This window comes from Gracilinanus agilis, chromosome 3, assembly GCF_016433145.1.
Source record: "Gracilinanus agilis isolate LMUSP501 chromosome 3, AgileGrace, whole genome shotgun sequence".
Taxonomy (NCBI): domain Eukaryota; kingdom Metazoa; phylum Chordata; class Mammalia; order Didelphimorphia; family Didelphidae; genus Gracilinanus; species Gracilinanus agilis.
The window spans coordinates 122,199,829-122,220,567 of record NC_058132.1 but is presented as its reverse complement, the minus strand read 5'-3'; the positions used below and the strand labels follow the sequence as shown (position 1 = coordinate 122,220,567).

Below are 20,739 nucleotides of genomic sequence, written 5' to 3'. Positions count from 1 at the left end.
AACAAGTTCATGGATATTTTTAATTAAAACAAGAAGAAAAAATATGAAAATATGTCACACACACACATATATATATAGACCAACAGGCACACCTACATGTGTATGCACATGTGCATATGTAAATATCTGCATACATATGTATTTATGTAGCCTGTCTATATATGTATGTATATAGGCAAGCAAGCACCTAGAAGTATACACATATATACAAGAGGTGCCCCAAAAGCTGCACTGAGACTTCTCCCTGTGTATGTATGTGCACATGTTGGGGGGGAGGGGTCCATTATACAGTAAGCAAGAAACTTAAGGAAAGAATTTCATACTTAGGCACTGCCTGATTATTCAAAAAAATCTGGAAAAATGGCTTATAAAAATAACCTTATCAGAAGCACTAAGTTTATTTTACATATGGCATCCGCTATATTCAAAAATTAGGAACAGGCTTTCCAGCCTGAAAACAAAATCCAGGTGGCCAAAACTCAGAACAGATATTTCTTCAGGGGAAAGAAAGAAAAAGAAAAAGAAAGAATGAAAGAAAGAAAAAGGGGAAGAAGGAAGGGAAGGGAGAGTAGAGGGAAATGAAAGGAGAAGGGGAAGAGGAGAAGGAGTAGAGGGAAGGGGGAAGGGAGAGGAGAGGAGAGGGAAGGAAGGAAAGGGGATTAAAGGAGTAGGGAAGGGAAGAGAGAGAAGGGGGAGGGGGAGGGGAGGGAAGGAGAAAGAAAAAAAGAAAAAGCAATGAGGAAGAAATATTTAAAATATGGTAGTGCAGTCCAAAAAATTGCCTCCTGCTTTTTTAAGCCTGTCCAGTTCCATTTGGGATATCAGTGTCTCTTCCCAGCAGAATCCAGCCACAGGTAGATGTCCTGGGAAGCAGGCCCCCAAATGAGTGATTAAATGAGTTGTATTCCATGAAGCAGAAATCATCACAGGATGCTTTTTCTTCCTTAGTTTCACAGAGACAAAATTCTTTTCTCACACTTAGTGACAAACCACCAGGATTTTATCGACTCCATGCAACTTTTAATCTCATCTTTTGCTGTGCATGAACTATAGAGTGAGTTGGTGAAAAAAGAGATGTGGCATTAAATGAATTATCAGGAATCAAATGCCCTCTTAATCAAGACTCTAGAACAGGGGTACTTAATTTGGGCCTCATGAGTCCATAGATAAGATTTTAAAGGATGGGGGGGGAAAAACATGCACACACACACATCTTTATTTCAAGATAATTGGTTTCCTTTATAATTCAATGTATTTCTTTTTATATATTTAAAAGCATTATTCTGAGAAAGAGACTACACCAGACTGCCAAGGGGATCCGTGACACTCCCAAAAACAGTTAGGAATCCTTGCTCTAGAAAGAACTCAACATCTTAGGATCATAGATTTAGAGCAGAAAGGGAACCTGAATGATAGACTGAGTGACATTCATTTCATGGATAATGAAACAGACAGAGAGACTTTCTTGCCCAGGGTTCCATACCTAATAAATGTCTGAAGTAGGCTTTGAATCCAGATATTGCTAACTCTCAGTTCAGTGCTTTATGTACTAGGCCATGATAACTCCCAAGATCAAATCTTTCTTAGTATTAAGTTCAGAGTATTATAGGTAGGCACAAGGAAAACAGAGGGTTGTGAGTAGAGAAAAATATTCTGATAAGAATAAAGGGAGAAACAAGAAAACCAAGAGACACGCAAACTGACCTTTTAAGCACCAAAATTTATTTCTTAAGTTATTCTTCCCCTTCTCCTCACTCTCCAGCCCCATCTGCTTAATTAAAGACTGACTGGTTTTTATTAAAACAGACCCATGAAAATGGTGGAGGAAAGGTAGCAATTCAGCTGAATTCTTACAATATTCCCTTCCAAGCAACTTTAAAATAACTCCTCAAATCAAATTTAAGAGCAGCAGAACCAACTTAAAGGTCAAAGTGAGACATTTTTCCTGCTGAAGACAATTTAGGAGGTCAGCAGGAGAGGTCTGTGACACTGGGGTGGGAGCCGGCTGAAAGTACAACCCCAGCATCAGCAGTGGCGGTGGAAGGTTCACGGAGAATCTGAGCTCAGAGATGCTGGTAAGGGGGTCAGACAACTGGCTAAAAAGAGATAAAGGGGGAGTCTCTGCTGGTGCCAGGTGTAGCTGGTGCTGATTGGCAACTTTGTCTATATTCAGTTCTGGGTCACAGTTCCAGTGTGGAGAGGAGGGCTAAAAGTCAGTTCCAAGGGTGCAGAGACCCTGGTCACCCTAGTATTTGTGGCTTCAGGGGGCCAGGGCCCAAGAGGAGCACTAGTGCTTCCAGGGAGCAGATCAAAGGATATGAATGAGGAATTTCCAGAAGAAACCAAAACTGTTTATGACCATATGAAAATAAATCATTATTGATTAGAGAAATGCAAATTAAAACAACTCTGGCATACCACTTCACACCTATCAGAAATGACAAATGCTGGAGGAGATGAGAGAAAATAAGTCCATTAATAAATCTAGTGGAACTATAAATTATTCCTACTATTGTAGAGAATAACTGGGGATTAGCCCAAAGGGCTATAAAACTGTGTACATGTATACTCTTTGACTCAGCCAAACCACTAGTAGGTCTATAACCCCAAAGAGATCAAAGGAAAAGGAAAAGTAACTATAGGTCCATCAGTGGGGAATGGCTGAACAAGTTATAGCATATTATTGTGATGGAATACTATTGTGGTATAAGAAATGATAAGGAGAGTGGTTTCAAAAAAACATGTCAAGACCAAAATGAACTAAAGCAAAATGAAGTGATTAGAACCAGGAGATCACTGTGCACGGTAACAGCAATGTTGTAATAATTAACTGTAAAAGACTTGCTACTCTGATTAAGACAATGATTCAAAACAATTCCAAAGGACTTGTGATTTTTTAATCATCTTCAAAGAGATAAATGAACTCTATAATTTTCTCACTTTTATGTAATATGGCTAAGGTTGAAGATATTTATGTATATAAACACATTTATATTTTTTGCATGATTTCACATGTATAATTGATATAATTTTGCTTGTCCTCACAGTGGGTGAGAGGAAAGGAGAGAATTTAAAACTCAAAATTTAAAAAGAAAAGAATGTTAAAAATAAATAATTTTTAGTTCCCCCCCCAATAAAAGAAAAAGATTCACCCGTTACATTAAAATAAGGACAGGTTTTATCTTTCCCCCAACACAAACACACACACACACACACACACACACACACACACACACACACATATACATACAGAGAGGTCCCCACCAAAAGGAGCTGCTTAGTATTTCTTAAATACATATTCTGAAGGAAAAGGGACTACTAATTTATTGAAACTCCTGCTAGTGAGAGAAACCAAACTGTTTCCACAAAAACAATGGGTGTACTCCATCCAACTCAGATAAGCTATCTTTCTGACCAACTGACTGCAAGTTTCTAGCTTCAAAAAGCGGTTGAGATACAAAGATATCAGATGCTCAACATTCTATCTCCTTTTCTTATAAATTGAGCCCACGGATGAACGGGTGAGGCTATGCACTAGCTGGAATCTTCCCCAAGCTGCACACTCAAATGAAGAAGTAAGGTAACCTCGGATTGTTAGTCACAGTGACGGGGAGGCATGCACCATATAACTCACCATGTTGCACTGTCTGACCTATAAACCAAGAATGGTACTCTTCATGGAAAGCTTTTACTTCAAACAGCTGTTGCGCATTGGTATTGAACAAGTAAAGGGCTGCTTCCCCTGTTAAAAGAAATCTGTTTTGTATTTGTAAGTTTTCACAAAAATCAAGACTGCCCAATGGTTCTGAGGAATTCCTAATATGTACATTAACATACATAGATACCTTCTCTATAAACTGTAACTCCAAAGAAAGCTTATAGCTATTATATACAGATGCTTGTTTTCCAGTTCTGTAATCCCCACTGAACTTCAATCAATAAATTAAAAGTGAGAATAATTTAAGTTAACTGCTACAAGGCCTTTGATTCAAACCTACATTGGATCAGGAGGGAAATTCCATTTCTAATCTAAACGAGAGTATAATGGGAGGGACTGATGAGGTACAGCTGAAACACGGGTCACAGGTCTCAGATGCAGCTTGCAGCTAGGCTCAAACATAGACAAAGCCTGTAGACCCTGTGGGTTGGATCCATGTATTATTACAAAGGCAACTGCCCTGGGATCTTTTTCCTGAGGCCCAAGTGGGTTGAGTATTCATTTCAACCAGTTTTTAGCACTATGGGCTTCTTTAACAAGGGGAGAAAAAGGAGGACAGGAGAAAAAATGGGCATACTGTAAGAAGTAAACTCTAGGCTTCACATATGAATTCACAAACTATTTCTCTGATTAAGAGTTGCTTCTGATACATATTGTAAAAGACCAAAAAAAAAAAAAGTTTTCCTCTGTTACTCGATGTAAACCTGAGGCTAAACTAAAATTTTAATAAAATATTGATGAAATTCATAGACCATTTTATATATCTCAAGGCTCTGTTTTCAACTACTATTTGCATTTTGGATGCATTTTTGGGAAACTTTATTTGCCCATGATAAAATTTCTCCCACCGAGGAAATGGCAAATTTGTCTGACTGGTCACTATTCATCTCTAAGGGTGGAATCTATGAATTCCAAATTCTGAAGCATATGCCCTTACCTAGAAGGAACCAATCAAAGATATCATTTTTCCCTTTCTTGTTATTTCACAGAATTAATGGTTATCTTTCCAAATAAATGTTAGTTCAAGAAATAAAGAAAGCATCTGTTGCTTTTGATTTAGCATAGGGTTGTCATAAGAAATCTCTGTTAGCTTAACAGAAAAACACCACTAGACATATAAAATAAATTTCATAAAACACCATTCTCATTCATATATTTCTGATAAATCACTTGAGATTAAATTAGTGTAATTTTATTATAAATTATAATGTTTATAAAAAATTTTAAGAATACTAGGATACTAATGACGCAAAAAAGTATACTGGATTTGCAATTATTAGGCAATTTCCTCCAAAAGAGTACGTTTCTTTCTCTACCTCTAAAATATGTTTTTAATTCAAGGTAGATCATCATCTACTGACAAGAAAAAAGATACTATTCCTTGGACCAAATAAAATATGAAAACGAGAGCTAAAAATGAAAATACTAAAAAACCTGGCATGTCAAGTGAAACCCTCTCTTTTCCCTTTGATTGTTTATTTTACTTTTATAGCATAAGATGAATATAAATGAAGACTAACTTTGGATACTACTCTAAGAAAAATTGGCCTAAGAATTCCAAAGAAAATTAATGCATTTAAAAGAAGTCAAACTTGCTACTTTTTTGTGCTGCCAATATTTCTGATGAAAGAACAGTTTCACTGATTAAAATTATAAGAAGAAATCAGAATTGTTTACACTGAGTGAACTAGTTGGCGTGACCAGGAAAATCTCTGGCATGTTTCTTTCACACTGGTGTTACCATCTTAATTTTAAAGATTATTCTTAGAAAGGAAGAGAGGAAGTCACGCAATACACAAACACCTATAGCTTTGGCTTGGGGGTAGGGAGAACAAAAGCAAAAACAAAACTCAGATAATCATTTACATCATGGAAAATAAACCCAACACCAACACACAAGATGACTTGCCTGTACATGGGTTATGCAGTTTTGTAAACACAGGTCCACCTTCAGTCTTTCCTTGAAGATCAGTAACAGATTCTGAAAAGGAATAATCAACTTATAAACTTTAGAAAATCATTTTATACCACCTGTTTTATATATCTTACCTAATTTCCTCTTTAATGACAACAAATTATTATGTGTAAAGTGCTTTTTTAGGTGTTAGGAGAAACAAAAAGGTCAATCTGAGAAGCATTTACTAAGGACAGACTATGTACAAGGTGATAGATATAAAAAAAAAATGAAAATGAAACAATCCCTGACCTAAAGGGCTTACACCTTACTGACAGGATCAGATGAAGGAAACAAATGACAATAATACAAAATACAATATATTTCACAAGAGAGAACTAAGTTTCTGATGAGTGCCCTAATTAAGAAGAAATCTTTTCATAAAACCCAGTGGAATTGCGCGTTGGCTATGGGAGGAGAGTGGAAAGAGCATGAATCATGTAACCATGGAAAAAATTTCTTAATTAATCAATAAAAGTCTTTTAAAATTTTAAAACAAAAATAAAACAAACGAAAAAATAATATCACTTATCTTACAGGGATATTGTAAGAATAAAGTGAAATTTTTAGAAAAAAGAAAGAAGAAATCTTTTCTGACTAGAGAAATGAAGGTAAGCTTTAAGGGGAATGCAATATTTCATCAAGAGAAAGAGGGCATTCTAGGGATACAAAATGATAGGTTTGAATATACCATGTTTGGAAATTATGGAATACAACAAAAGATTCTAGAAGAGACATGAGAGGCCATTTAGTCCAACTCCCTTATTTTATAGAGGAGAACCTGAGACCCAGAGGCATTAAGTGATTTGCCATGATCACAAAGGTAGCAAAGGGGGCAGCTGGGTAGCTCAGTGGATTGAGAGCCAGGCTAGAGACAGGAGGTCCTGGGTTCAAATCTGACCTCAGACACTTCCCAGCTTTGTGACCCTGGGCAAGTCACTTGACCCCCATTGCCTACCCTTACCACTCTTCTGCCTTGGAGCCAATACACATTGGCTCCAAGATGGAAGGTAAGGGTTTTTATTAAAAAAAAAAAAAAAAAAAAAAAAAAGGTAGCAAAGTTGGGATTCAAATTTACATCCTGTTACCCAAAGAACATTCCTCTTTCTACACATCTGTATTTGCTCCAACTATTCCAGCTTGGTTGAACAAACTCCCTATATCATGTTTCACTTATTGCAGCTTCACTGTATCATGGGTTTTAAAAAATATATTATCTATTTCTGTATCACAAAATTGTCCCTATTTCGCAGGATTTTGAGGAGGAATACCGTACTGTGCAGAATGGAAATGCAGTACACTACCACTTGTACAAGTTTGTCAATGTGAGATTATATTACACTATTGGCCAATTGAATGAAAAGCAACCAACCATAGCACTGTGTTCTGTATCCTGGGTGTTGATTGGCCCAGTGATTAGCATCAGTTTGTTCCATATGTTCAGCATCTCTCCTTGTCCACTTCACCTTGACGTCTGATCGCTGTGTGTAGTGTTGCTTTGAGGTTTTGTGTTTTTGTGAAGTTTTCATAAAAATTTGAATTTTTCCCAAGTCCTATGCCACCCAAACATTCTGCACCTTCTAAGGCTTCTGGCAGTGAACTCGAGCACCAGAAGAAGATGCTTACTATCAAAGAATAACAAAATAAATATAAAGCCGCTATTCTGCAGATTTTCACCTATTGCAGGAGCCTCTGGAATGTAACTCCCGCAAGAGATGAGGGATCACCATATATGCAAAATGGAGTATGAGAGAAGACTGGAAAGAAAGCTTGTTTCCAAATTGAAGGAGTCAGTAAGAAGTTTAGTTTACATAGAAGACACTAAAGGGTTTTTGAAAAGAGAAGTAACATGATCAGATCTGTGCATATTCAATCAACAGCATTTGGGACAGATTTAAGGAACTCTTACCTGTAGGTTACTCTGAAACTCAATGTTTGTTGTTCAGTTATGACCCTATTTGGGGTTTTCTTGACAAAGATACAGGAGTGGTGTGCCATTTCCTACTCATATGACAGATAAGGGTAAGGAAACTGAGATAGACAGAGATGCTAAGAATCTGAGGCCAGATTGGAATGTAGGAAGATGAGTCTTCCTGACTTTGAGGCCAGTCCCCTGTCCACTGCACCATCTAGCAACACCCTTGTTAAAGACAGTTCCACAGTGGGTCAGTAAGAGTCAACCTAGGATGTACAGACTCCTTGAAAAGTTTCTCAAATACAAGATTATCAAAGTTCTGGTGAGGCCAAAAACAGTATTATTGGTTTTCATTTGTTTTCCAAGTTTTAAGGCACAATTTAGGGTTTGTTAAAATAATGAACCAAAATCTAGGAAGGATACCTGCTTTATAAGAAGTCTGGTTATTGCAGTTTATATATGAACTGACATAAGAAAAAAAAAACCTAAGTAACTAAAAAATTTCAGAGGGAAAAAAAGTTGTGTAAGAACTAAATTTTGCAGTTATTAAAATAGAGATGGTAAAGAAAGTGATAGGAAAAAAATTATTTCTGTTGTCTTCCCCAGACTTTATTTCTCTAAATGTACTGAAAGTGTATCAAATATTATTTTCTGACATATTGTTATATATGATGCATTTTGTATTCCTGGATTGTCTTCGGGGAATTTTTATTGTTGTTTTTGTTCAGTTGTGTTTGACCCTCTATGGGGTTTTCTTAGAAAAGATACTGAAGTGCTTTGTCTTTCCTTTTCCAGCTCATTTTAAAGATGAGGAATCTGAGGCAAGCAGGGATAAGAGACTTGCCCAGGGTCACATAGCTAGTGAGTGTCTGGGGCCAGATTTGAACTCAAGGTGAGTCTTCCTAACTCTAAGTTTAGCATTCTACTCACTGTGCTACCTCGCTGTCCTCCTTGGGAGCTAAAGAAGCAAAAAAAAAAAAAAATTGTCATTCAATTCTCTCCCATATCCATTCCCCAAAATAAACAAAAAAAAAATAAAGAAGTGAACAACTCCTCTCTCCACAAAATTTCCAAAATTACCCATAATTACTTTATTCTATTTTATTTCAATATTTCTGGAAACTTTTAAATTCTTGTGCATAGTCTTATAGATTAGTTTTTTTAAAAAATCTCAACAGAAATTGGGGAATTGAAATATGAAAATTGGGGAAAAGAAATATGAATTTTAGACATTTTCTAAATAGAACTCCCAACCAGATTGATTTTTCTTTCTTTTTTTAATCATAAAGTTTATTCAAACATTAAAGCATCTCAAAATTTAGATGTTACACTAAATTTCACTATTGAGCCCAAATTATAAAAGATACAGCAAGTCGAAGAGAGAGAAATTCCTGATCCACTCCAGTAAGCATTCAAAAATCCTCTCTCCACTGATAGCAGATTAAGGTCAGAAAATTGTGCTTAACAAAATTGTATCTCTACGTGATGAATTATCATTAATATGTTAAGAGAACTATACAGTTTTATTTGAACACAATTAAAAACAAATGATTTATTAATCCACCACTACTGTAAACTGTACCTCTATAGGGTATGTCACATCTATAAAAAGTCTCGTCTGTCTAATTTCCTCCAGGTGAAACGTTGATTTTTTTTTTTATTTCTCTTGTTTTCACCTGGTATATTCTTTGATTTAATTGATTAACTTCAGGCAGAGTTCAGGTAAGCTTCACTCATACATAAATAAGGAAATTGAGTCCAGGAAAAAGAAGGTTTTCTTTTTTACCCCCAAAGGACACACAGTGGGACTCAAGCCTAGAGTTTAGGTCTTTTGACTCTCATTCAGTCCTTTGCATAGTATGCTATTAGGTTAGGCCACCCAGCAAAAAATATTTCCTGGGCCAGATGTTGATGCTGATGTGAATGTTGATGATGATGATGATGTGGATGCTGATGTTGATGCTGATGACGTTGTTGATGTTGATGAGGATGACATTGATTATATTGTTGTTAACATTGTTGATGACACTGCTGTTGATGACAATGTTGTAGTTGATGACAATGTTATTGATGTTGACGTTTTTTATGATATTGACGATGTTATTGATGAGGATGATGTTGTTAATGCTGATAATGATGATGTCTGAACTTGGAGTTGGAGGTTTTCCTTCCATTTGAACCTTTCTGACCCTTCCCACTATAACGATTAAAATTTTCTAGGAGATCATTCTCCTGGCCAAGACCCAGTTCCCTTGCTTTCGAGAATATCATATTCCATGCCATCTGGTCCTTCAGTGTGGATGTAGCCAGGTCCTGTGTTCTCCTAACTGTGGTTCCATGATATCTGAATGGTTTCTTCTTAGCAGCTTATAGTACCTTTTCCTTGGTCTGGTAGTTCTTGAATTTGGCTATAACATTCCTGGGCATTATCAATTGGTAATTAAATGCAGGAGGTGGTCTATGGATTCTTTCAATTTCCACTTTTCTCTCTTGTTCAAGAATGTCGGGACAGTTTTCTTGGATAATTTCCTGTAGAATAATGTCCAGGCTTTTACTTTTGTCATGATTTTCCGGCAGTCCAATAATTCTTAAATAGTCTCTCCTGGATCTGTTTTCCAGGTCTGTAGTTTTATCAATGTTTGTTTCATATTTTCCTCAATTTTTTCATTCTTTTTATTTTGTTTTATAGATTCTTGCTGCCTTGTAACTCATTTGCTTCTAGTTGTTGATTCTAATTTTTAAAGACTGAATTTCATCCCTGGCTTTTTGGTAATCCTTCTCCTTCTGGTCTGTTTTTCTTTGTAAATCATCTTTTACTTTCTTTGCCTCGTTTTCAAGCTGGTCAATTTTGCTTTCAAGACACTATTTTCTTGTTTTAGTTCATGTGCCTCTGTTTCCAGATGACTTATTTTGCTTTTTAGGTTCTTTTCCCAATTGTCTTCAGCCTCTCTTAATTATTTTTTGTATTATGTTTTGAATTCTTCCAAAGCCTGAGCCCAATTCTCTGGAGTTTCTGCGTTTTTTCTTGGTATTCCTTGGTCCTCCTCTGTTCCATTTGCTCTTTGTTCATTACTTGGATAGAAGCTGTCAATTGTAATTTTTTTGTCAAAAATTGTCAATTTCTTTTTCTGTTGTTTACTCATATTTTTTCCTTTTTTCTCCCCCTGTCACTTGCTGTAATCTTGCTCCTCTGATTATTTGTTGGATCTGTGGGTTTGGGCTACTGTTTCCTGAAGGGGCTTCTTCTCTGCTCTGCTGATTAACTAGATTAGGCTGATGCAGTAATGAGCCCTGAGGTCAGATCATCCCCAACTGGCAGCAGAAGCTGAAGGTGAAGGTGAAGGTGAAGGTATGGAGGCTGAAGGGAACTGTGCCCTGTTATCAGGGTATTCTGTCCTGGTTGTAGCCTTCACTCTGGGATCTGAGTCAACAGGATTCTTACAGCAACAGCCAGTAGAGGAAGGGTGTTGGAGATTGAACTTCCCTGCCCTTTGAAGGCTTCTTATCTGCTCTATTGATACACTAGTTCAAGCCTAGGCAGAGCTGATCTATGGTGCTGGATATGCCTTGAGGCCAAAACCAATGTGCAAGATGGAGAGTAGGGGCTGTGACTAGGCTGCTCTCCCATCTGCGCCTTTCTTCCAGCTGCCTCCCTGCCAGCTGGGGTTAGAGTCCTGAGCCTAGCACAGCTGTGGTAGCAAGACAATCCCTCCAGGTTGGAGCCCTCGCCCAAAGATTCCAGTGACTGCTGGAGACTCAGCACAGTAGGTGGGTAAGGGGTCCTGGGACCTTCCTTCTTCCTTTTCCTTAAACCAGTGATGGGCAAATTTTTTTAAAGAGGGGGCCAAAGGAAAGGAAATGCTCACCTATCAGTCTGTTTCTAAGGCAACTCTTTCAATGTTTCATTGTATTGTACCCTACTCATTATATTCATGAGATTAGGAATAATGTCCCACATCAGGATAGAACATTTCAGGGGCCCCCATATCTGGCCCGCGGGCTGTAGTTTGCCCATCACTGCCTTAAACCCAAGAATTTAGCCTTCTCTGGAATTGAGTAGGAGGGTCCCCTGGCTCTGCCCTGTTGTTGGATTTGGTTTTCTGTCCCCTTGAAGCACTTTGTTTTTGATTGGTGTGGAAGGGTTTTCAGAGGGCTGGACTTTTGCTCCTTCTAAATGGCCATCTTGGTTCCCCCCACATTGATCTTTCTAACTAGGCTGACCTATCAATCTTGTTCAACAATCAGGATCTTTGAAAATTATTCAGGTTGATAGATTCCCATCTGTTAAACTGACCTCTAAGGTTCCTCCTTTTCCAACTCTAAAATAGCTTTATGATTCTTCATCCCAGAGACTGATTGAATGCACTGGACTGCTTCAGAATCTCAGCTGCCAGGCCATCAGGATTCTATTAGACTATATAAAACAGAATCTGATATATTATTAACCTCAGTCCCCTTACAGTGATGTGAATAGCTATTTGCAAAAGGCAAAGGTACACCAAATAAAAAATGACCCTTTAGGAAGGATTCTTTCTTTGATTGAATGATTTAGGATAGAATTCTAACCCACAGTATCTCTTAGTGCATTGTAATGTTACAATTTACAATCTTTTTCAGGATCATGTCAGCATAATGTAGAGCAACATTCTATTTTGTTTCATGGAGCTATATAATTTCTTTTGGAGGTGGAGGTAATTATAGGGGAATGAGGAGGGAAGAGGGAGTCCTGAACCTGGAGAGAGAGGACCAGACTACCTCGAATCCTACTTCAGATAATGCACTTGCTATGTGACTATGGACAAATTATTTCTCTCAGTCTCAGTTTCCTCATCAATAAAATGGAGAGAAGTAAAAGATCCTACTTTACAAGGTTGTTGTTAGGTTCAAATGATATAATGCATGTAAAGCACTCTGCAAATAATAATTTCATTGTCAGTTACCATCATCATCATAAGTATGTAATTGATATACAATTACAACAGCCTTAGGGTGAAAATCCTTACAAACTAAAGGTGAAATCTTTAATTTTTTAAATGTAGTTAGTCCCAGGAATGTTGAAGCACTGGGGAAAGGGGAATGCAAAGAAAGATCTGCAAGACTATTGGACTTAAGGAAAAAACTCTAAATTCTCTCTTTCTCTCTCCCCCCACCCTTTATCTGTATCTGTCTCTGTCTCTCTCCCCCATCCCCATCTGTCTCTCCCTCCCTCTCATTTCTGTACCTCATCTCTGTCTCTCCCTCACTTCCTCCTTCCTCTCTTTTCTCTGTGTGTCTCTGTTTCTGCCTCTATGTTTCCTCTCTCCTGACTCCCTCCCTTCCCTCAGTCTATGTATGTCTGTTTGTCTCTAACTGTTTTTCTGTCTGTCTCTCTCCCTTCTCCTCCTTCTCCCCCACCCTCTTTAGTAGAGACAATTTATGTAGGAGAGATGGCATATTAAAAATTCATTGGCCTCCTTCCTTTCTACCTCCAAATCTGACTTTTGATAATAGGTCTGAGTCAGAAGGGGGAATGCTGGTATTTTAAAAGCACTGTATGCAAAATCATAATTTTAAAATCTTTTATCAGTGGTTTTTCTACTTCCTGAAAAACGCAGTTCTTATTTGGAAGAAGTTCACCCATTTAAAAGACTGAAGACAGACAAAAACAAAACAAAAGTAAAACATCAAAAGACACAAAACAAAAGCTTTCACCAGGCAGATGGGGACAAAGAACCAACTATGGGGAAAGAGTCATTCCATGCTTAGAAGAATCTCCTCTCTTACTGAGGTGTTGAGACACCTTGCCAGGTATCCAGGGTGGGGGTCTCACTAATACAAGTTAAGTCCATTGCCACAAAAGTGGTCTGTTCTTCCTCAAATTATCCTATATTTATTTAATTGTTAATAAACTCCTTTAAGGAAGGGATAGGTTTTGGGTGGTTTTGGGTGGGGGGGAGTGGTCTATATGGCCAACAGGAAGGCATTTACTGTTTGTTGAATTTAATTAAGAAAAGAAAATAGTAATACAAAAGGGATCTAAATTAAAAATCCTCTAGCAATCATCACAAAAGAGATAGTGGGCAAAGATGTTTTTACTGTAAAGAAAAAAAGCAAGTCATGGAGGCATTGCCAAAATAAAGTTAAAGCTGGTGTCTAACAGTATCATTCACCAAAGAGATTCAATAAAAAGGCCATTTAGCAACTGAATTTTAAATCTGGGAAAATTATCTTTTACTTTGTAGAAATACTTTTATGCATTAAGAGAAGACTACACAAGGGTGCTACTTAAAAGACTGGCCATTCTAACTTTAATTTCTCCACTATCACAACAGCATCCCCCATATGAACTTTGTCCAAGTCAGAAATAAGATAAGAGCAAACAATTTAAACTACATAAAATTTTTAAGTCTTAAATTCCTCTTTTAAACTTGGGATATGTGCTTAACTGCTTGATAAGAGTCCTGATTCCACTCACCCCATCCCAAAATGCTGAGGGGGGAGGGAGGGAGAAAAACTCTTTCATAGGGCTTGGAGGTTAGAGAAATGTCATAATAAAAGATAAAGGGAACAAAGTGAAAATGAACCAGCTGTCAAAAGAATCCTGGCAATATTTCCTGCTAAAAGACAGACACATTCATTAATCCATCCATCCCTAAGGGTATTAGTTGATGAAACTACATCCAAAAAAACCACCAAGGAACTCCACACCCCAAAGAAGTATAGAGCTTGCTAAATTATAACATGACCATCCCAACCAATCTTAAAGGGCTATTAAAAAAATACTACTGCAATACCTCATTATTAACTTCCTTGCAGGAAAAGTTTTTAAGACCAATCTATGTACATTTTAAATCCTGCTCCCTAAGTTCCTCTATATAAGCTTGGGTGCCATGGTGGTGGCCCATTTATTGCCAAGGACTCTAGAGTACTCTGCCATGAGATTCAGCACCATCTGGAGCCAGAGTCCTGGCCACAGCTCCTGTTTATCAAGAGAATGTTCCCATCTGAAAAGTAGAACATTCTACTGTGGTCCAAAAGAAACAAGTGAAGCATCCCTTCCTCTTCCAGCAGACACCAGAGACCTCAAGGCTCTTATCCTTTTCTATATGTTCCATTTCATCGGCTATTTCTGCCCTTCTCTCAACTCTCTTTTTTCCACTCCACATGTACTAGAACTAGAACCCCTAATCAACACCACAGGGGTCAGCCAGTATCAGTGGCTCAAAAATGAGGCACAGGCCCTACTTTCCCCCCAAAGGAGAGTGGATAAGTTGGGGGGGGAAGGAAGAATAAAGAGTACTTCCAGGCCTGAGTTAGACTGGTTAATGCATTTTCCCATAGTAATTCTATAAAATATGGAGGCTGAGAAGTAGCACAGAAGAAAATATATTGAAATTGGCATCTTCCAAGTATTTTATTAGTTTAAATAGACTTTTGTGGATTCTTAAGAAAAATAATCTAATAATTATTGTTTCTATGACGGAAACGGTCCTACATTCCCATTGATTTAAAAAAAAAAAAAGAGTGAATTCTTGGAATGCAACCATTTGTCAAAAAACAAAGAATTCTGTAAAATACACTTTAGAAAAATACCCCTCAAAACGGTTAAAATAATGAAAAGTTTCAGGAATGACAGGTCTAATTCCAGTAATCTGAAAAATGCACAATACTGGGTAAATGATGTGTAATTGTGCATTTCTGAAGAAAGTGTGCTTTACACTAACTCTTCTTAAGAGTCCCAAGGGGTCTTAACCAAGGGCTTGTAAACCTTAAAAAAAAGTTTTTATAATTGTAATCTTTATAATTATGTTGTAGTTATATAATTTTATCTTTTGATCTAATCACAAAATCTTTCGATAATTAACCAATTATCTTTGTATTTTATTTTATGCCTTTAAAAACATTATTCCAAAGAGAGGCCTGTAGGCTTTACTTGGCTGCCAAAGGGATCCATCCTCACAAAAAAAAATTTAGAATCCATCTTAGGCATTTTCCGTTACAAAAGAAAGATAAGCTAAATTAAAGATTTTCTTTTTATTAATGGAGAAACTATGACATAACAGCAATAACAATTGCCCTGATTGCTTCATTCTCAACAAGATTCTATCATTTGTGATTCTAGATACCTGTCATATACTATAACCACTTCTTAATTATATACCAATAATACGATACGATACGATACGATACGATACGATACGATACAATAACTACTTCCTAAGATGCAGAAACTGCTTCCTCTCTGCCCATGAGTCTCCAGCAGCCATATGCTAGCAGTGCCCAATCTGCAATCTGTCCCTTCCTAGAACAAGACGACATAGGAACAACCACCAAAAAAAAAAAAAGAAGAAACCCTAGCCAAACCAATGACTATTTTCCTTGACAAAAGAACTTCAACGAAAATGTGTATGATGAGGATAACAACTGTGTCAAGTGAGAAACAAATGTTAAATTCCATTTCGTCCAGCCTGAATCTCATTTCCTGCATTCACCTCATTCCAAAAACCACAGCTCAAAAGCTCTGCAGTGTAAAAACCTGTCCTGACACAGCTACTGGCTACTTTCCTCTCATGCCAGTACCCTGAACTTGTGATTGCTGTCCCCCACCCCAACCTCAGGTCTCAAAGGTTTAATAGGCTGCAAAGTAAAAGACAGACTGATGGATAGATACATATATAGACAGACATAGAAAGACAGAAATATGTGTATACACATATACATACACTTATATTATCCATCTAAGCCTTACAACAATCAGCTAATTATAAGGCAGAGGCTCTTAATTTGGAGTCCATGAAACTTTGTGTGTGTGTGAGTGTGTGTGTGTGTGTGTGTGTGTGTGTGTGTGTTTATCTGTATATATTATATATCTGGGCATGTAAACACACACACACACACACACACACACACATATATATATGTATATATATATCACATTATAGAGAGAAATCCCTGTATTTTGATATAATTTTTTCCTTTGAAATCTTATCCAGTTTGAGTACAATGCCTGGCATAAAGGCAGACACTTAATAAATGTTTATAGATTATTTTGTATTATGCATTTAAAAATGTTATTCTCTGAAAGAGTCTACAGAGCTCACCTTCTACCATCAGGTAAGTTTTATATAGGAAGTATCATGCCCATTTGACAGAAGAGGATAAATGGTTATCCAAAGTCACAGATGAAAGTATCAGGAGGGAGATCTTAGCCCAGTTATTCCTAACTGCTAACCCAATAGGCATCCACCTATGCCTCCTTGAAGTTGAATACAAGAGGAAATCTGAATATCTTGAAACTTAAGAAGGGAGAAATACAATTTATATCAAGGTATAGAAAAAAAAAAAGCCAGAGGTTTGACTCCCAACTGTGGTCCCTTCTCAAAAGTGGTAATTTGCATGTGAGCCTATGTAGTACATAACTTTTTCAAAGGAACAGTTTGGGGTTGTTTCCCAGTTCATTTTGATATGAACATATTTATCAATTAATGAAAACCCAAATTCTTCAATTTGGCGGGTCCTTTCATCCTCCCCTGAGTAATGCAAAAATTTCTCCATATCATGTAAAAGTTAAGAGTCACTGGAGCTCTTCAGTGCTGGCTGCCACCTCTGCCAAGGATCCTTATGGCTTGGCAGCTCAGGCCATTTGCTCATGACCCTGTCTGATTTTTGGCACATGCAAGATTAGTTCAGAAAACATGCCAACTGCTCCAGAGAAGAAAAAGCAAAGTCTCTCCTTGAACAGTTCATTTTCTTTTCAAACAACACACAGAGGATTTTTAGATTCCTGAAGAAAGCTCCAATGAAAATAAGATATATGACTCCACCTCCCCTTTATTTTTAAGATGATCATTATTGTGTTTATTACAGTCACTCACACTGAAGCGGATCAGGGTTACATTTTGATTCAAGACTTCTTTAGTCATTAAAATGGATTCAGACATATGCTTCCCTCTAGCTTGATCACAGTGATACTGTGCTGGAAACACAAGGGCACACTCATATAATACATGCAAGAGAAATCAGCATAATCCTCAAGTTACATACGTAGCTTCCAGGAATGTTAATTTATGTAATGACTATGTTTTCCCCTTTCCCAAAGTATCACTGCTGCCATCAAACAGATCTGGGTCATTTTCCTTGCTTTGGGGGTTCTTCACTCCTTCAAAGGCTATATGAGGCACAGCATTTTCAGAGAGAAAAAAAGGTTCCAACCTAAGAATTCTTCCTTGCATAACTGCTAAAAACAAAACTCTTCCCCAAAGCTTATGTGCTTTGCTGAAATCACACAGGGTAAAATCTCTGTGTGTGCATGCACACATATGTATGCACACACACGTACATGTATGTGTTAAGGGATAAGAAAAAAATCTTGCCCACTACGTTGAAAACAAAATAGACATTCTAGAGCAGCAAATTTGAAGGAGATGAGGAAATGATGACAGAGAACATCAAATATATCCCAATCTCACCCACAACAACAGGGTCATGCAGTACCAGCATAGAAATGAGAGTACAATGAAGGAGAAGATGAATGACATCTCTCTAAGATCATGAAACCCGAGGGCAGAACATCCATCCCTTGAGGCTTCCAAGATCAAATGAGATAATATTTATAAAGTACTTAGCATAGTGCCTAGCACATAGTAGACACTTAATAAAGGCTTATTCCTTTTTCTTCTCCCCATTCAAAGAGCATTCTAGGGGGAAAAAAAAAGATTTTGAAGTACTTTAGAAATTCAAACATTGGAAAGGTGCAGGCATGCATTTTCCTAAAAGATTACCTATAGGTTTTCAAGTCACAGGAGCAATAATAGGGAGGACTAGACATTTTCTGATTTCCATGACCTTCCAAATTCCCAAAATCAAAAAGAAAAACCCACAAACTGATGCTCACTCACCCTGAGCTCATTTAACTCCTTTCCCCCATTTCCCAACCTAAAACAGAGACTGTACTAGTGGACTCAAAATCTGACGTAGGCTTACAACAAAAACTACCTCCACATCCCAAATTCCTCTCCTTCTTTCCAGTGTCCCCCCAACTCCAAACTGTCCTGGTTATAACAGTCCTTCAGAAGCAAAAGCCTGTTGTGGGCTATGATCTCATAGCACGGGTGCTACAAAGCTTTGGCAGGGGAGACAACCCAATAGCACCAATACACCAGTTCTTTGAAAAGCCAGTGCAAACCTCTAAACTAGTGCTGCTTGAAGATACTAGGAAACTCTGTGTGTATGTGGGTGAATATGAGTGTGTGTGTGTGTGTGTGTGTGTGTGTGTGTGTGTTGGGGGAGAGGCATGGCAGAGGTATGTCATGCAACACATCACTAAACCTGAAGAAAAGAACACAGCAACCAACTAGGGCCAGTTCTGTCCACTCAAAAGTGACATGAGGAAGAGAGTGAGGGGAATCTTTTTTGGAAAAGGGTACCAAATGAAAATTTTAAAACTAATGAGTAAGACTAGCTGATGGGAAGATGAATGAGGAAATACATTTTACTAAGAGAGAAAAAAAACAAACAAAACAGAAAAGAATCCTACACTAGGAGTTTGGGGGGGTGGTGGAGAGAGGCAAGACTAATATAGGCAAAATTGGAAAGGGAAAGGGATAACAAATAAGAAGAGGGGTTCGAGGATGAAGAGTAGAGAATCAGGGATAATAAGACCACCTTAAAAAAGACTAAGGTAAAATAACTAAAGGAACAATACTGTGTTTATAGTTGTAAAGGGAGGGAAATCATAAATTGGAAAATATAAACCTCATTCCCCTAATTTTAAATGTAAATGGATTAAATAATCCAATAAAATGTAAAAGAATGATATAGGAAAAGAAAACAAAACTCTATAACCTGTGGCTTAAAGAAATATATTTTAAAAACAAAGACCTACAAAAAACAAAACTGATGGAACAAAAAAAAATTTACTATGCAACAAAGGAACCCAAAAGAGCAGAAGCTGCAATCATGCTCTCTGACAAGGCGAAAACAAACATTAAAAAAATAAAAAGTACTACAAGGAAAATTATATAATGCTGAAAAGAACCAAAGACATCAATGAATATCAGTAATATGATATGGAACTTATATGTTCCAAATGTCTTAGTATCTAAATTCATAAACTGCATTCCATAGCAGGAAATATTATCTGAACTTCAAGAAGACATAGGAAATAACACAACACAACAGTTAACAGTAGATCTCAATATCCCTCTCTCAGTTTTGGATAAATCTAACAGAAATATAAACAAAAGAGAAACTATGGAACTGAAGTAATTGCTAGAGAAACTAGAGTTAAAAGATTTATGGATTGAGAGCCAGGCAGGAGGTCCTAGGTTCAAATCTGGCCTCAGACACTTCCCAGCTATGTGACCCTGGGCAAGTCACTTAACCCCCATTGCCTACCCTTACCATTCTTCTGCCTTGGAGCCAATACACAGTACTGACTTCAAGACAGAAGGTAAGGGTTTTAAAAAAAATTAAAAAAAAAAAAGATTTATGTCATCTTCTAAATGGGACAGCAAAAGAATATATATACGTGTGTGTGTGTGTGTGTGTATATAGTGTGTGTGTGTGTATATATATATATATATACACACACACACACATATATATAAATACATATATATTCCTCAGCACACAAAAAAACGACCATGTCCTAGGCCAGTGCCAAAGTGGGCACCACCACCCTCTGGTGGGTGCTGTAGCTATCTGGGGGGGNACTGAAGTAATTGCTAGAGAAACTAGAGTTAAAAGATTTATGGATTGAGAGCCAGGCAGGAGGTCCTAGGTTCAAATCTGGCCTCAGACACTTCCCAGCTATGTGACCCTGGGCAAGTCACTTAACCCCCATTGCCTACCCTTACCATTCTTCTGCCTTGGAGCCAATACACAGTACTGACTTCAAGACAGAAGGTAAGGGTTTTAAAAAAAATTAAAAAAAAAAAAAGATTTATGTCATCTTCTAAATGGGACAGCAAAAGAATATATATACATGTGTGTGTGTGTGTGTGTGTGTGTGTATATAGTGTGTGTGTGTGTATATATATATATATACACACACACACACATATATATAAATACATATATATTCCTCAGCACACAAAAAAACGACCATGTCCTAGGCCAGTGCCAAAGTGGGCACCACCACCCTCTGGTGGGTGCTGTAGCTATCTGGGGGGG

At 37.4% G+C, this 20,739-nt stretch overlaps 1 protein-coding gene across 1 annotated transcript in view; it reads right to left on the bottom strand.

Annotated features, from left to right (window-relative positions):
* The window catches only part of RNASEH2B (ribonuclease H2 subunit B), a 77,364-nt gene that overhangs the window by 39,661 nt on the left and 16,964 nt on the right, over positions 1-20,739 (bottom strand). The window contains exons 2-3 of the mRNA XM_044668945.1: positions 5,628-5,699; positions 3,635-3,742 (exon numbers count right to left, since the gene is read on the bottom strand). Coding sequence (XP_044524880.1) covers positions 3,635-3,742; positions 5,628-5,699 — 180 coding nt within the window. The remainder of the gene's footprint in view (positions 1-3,634; positions 3,743-5,627; positions 5,700-20,739) is intronic.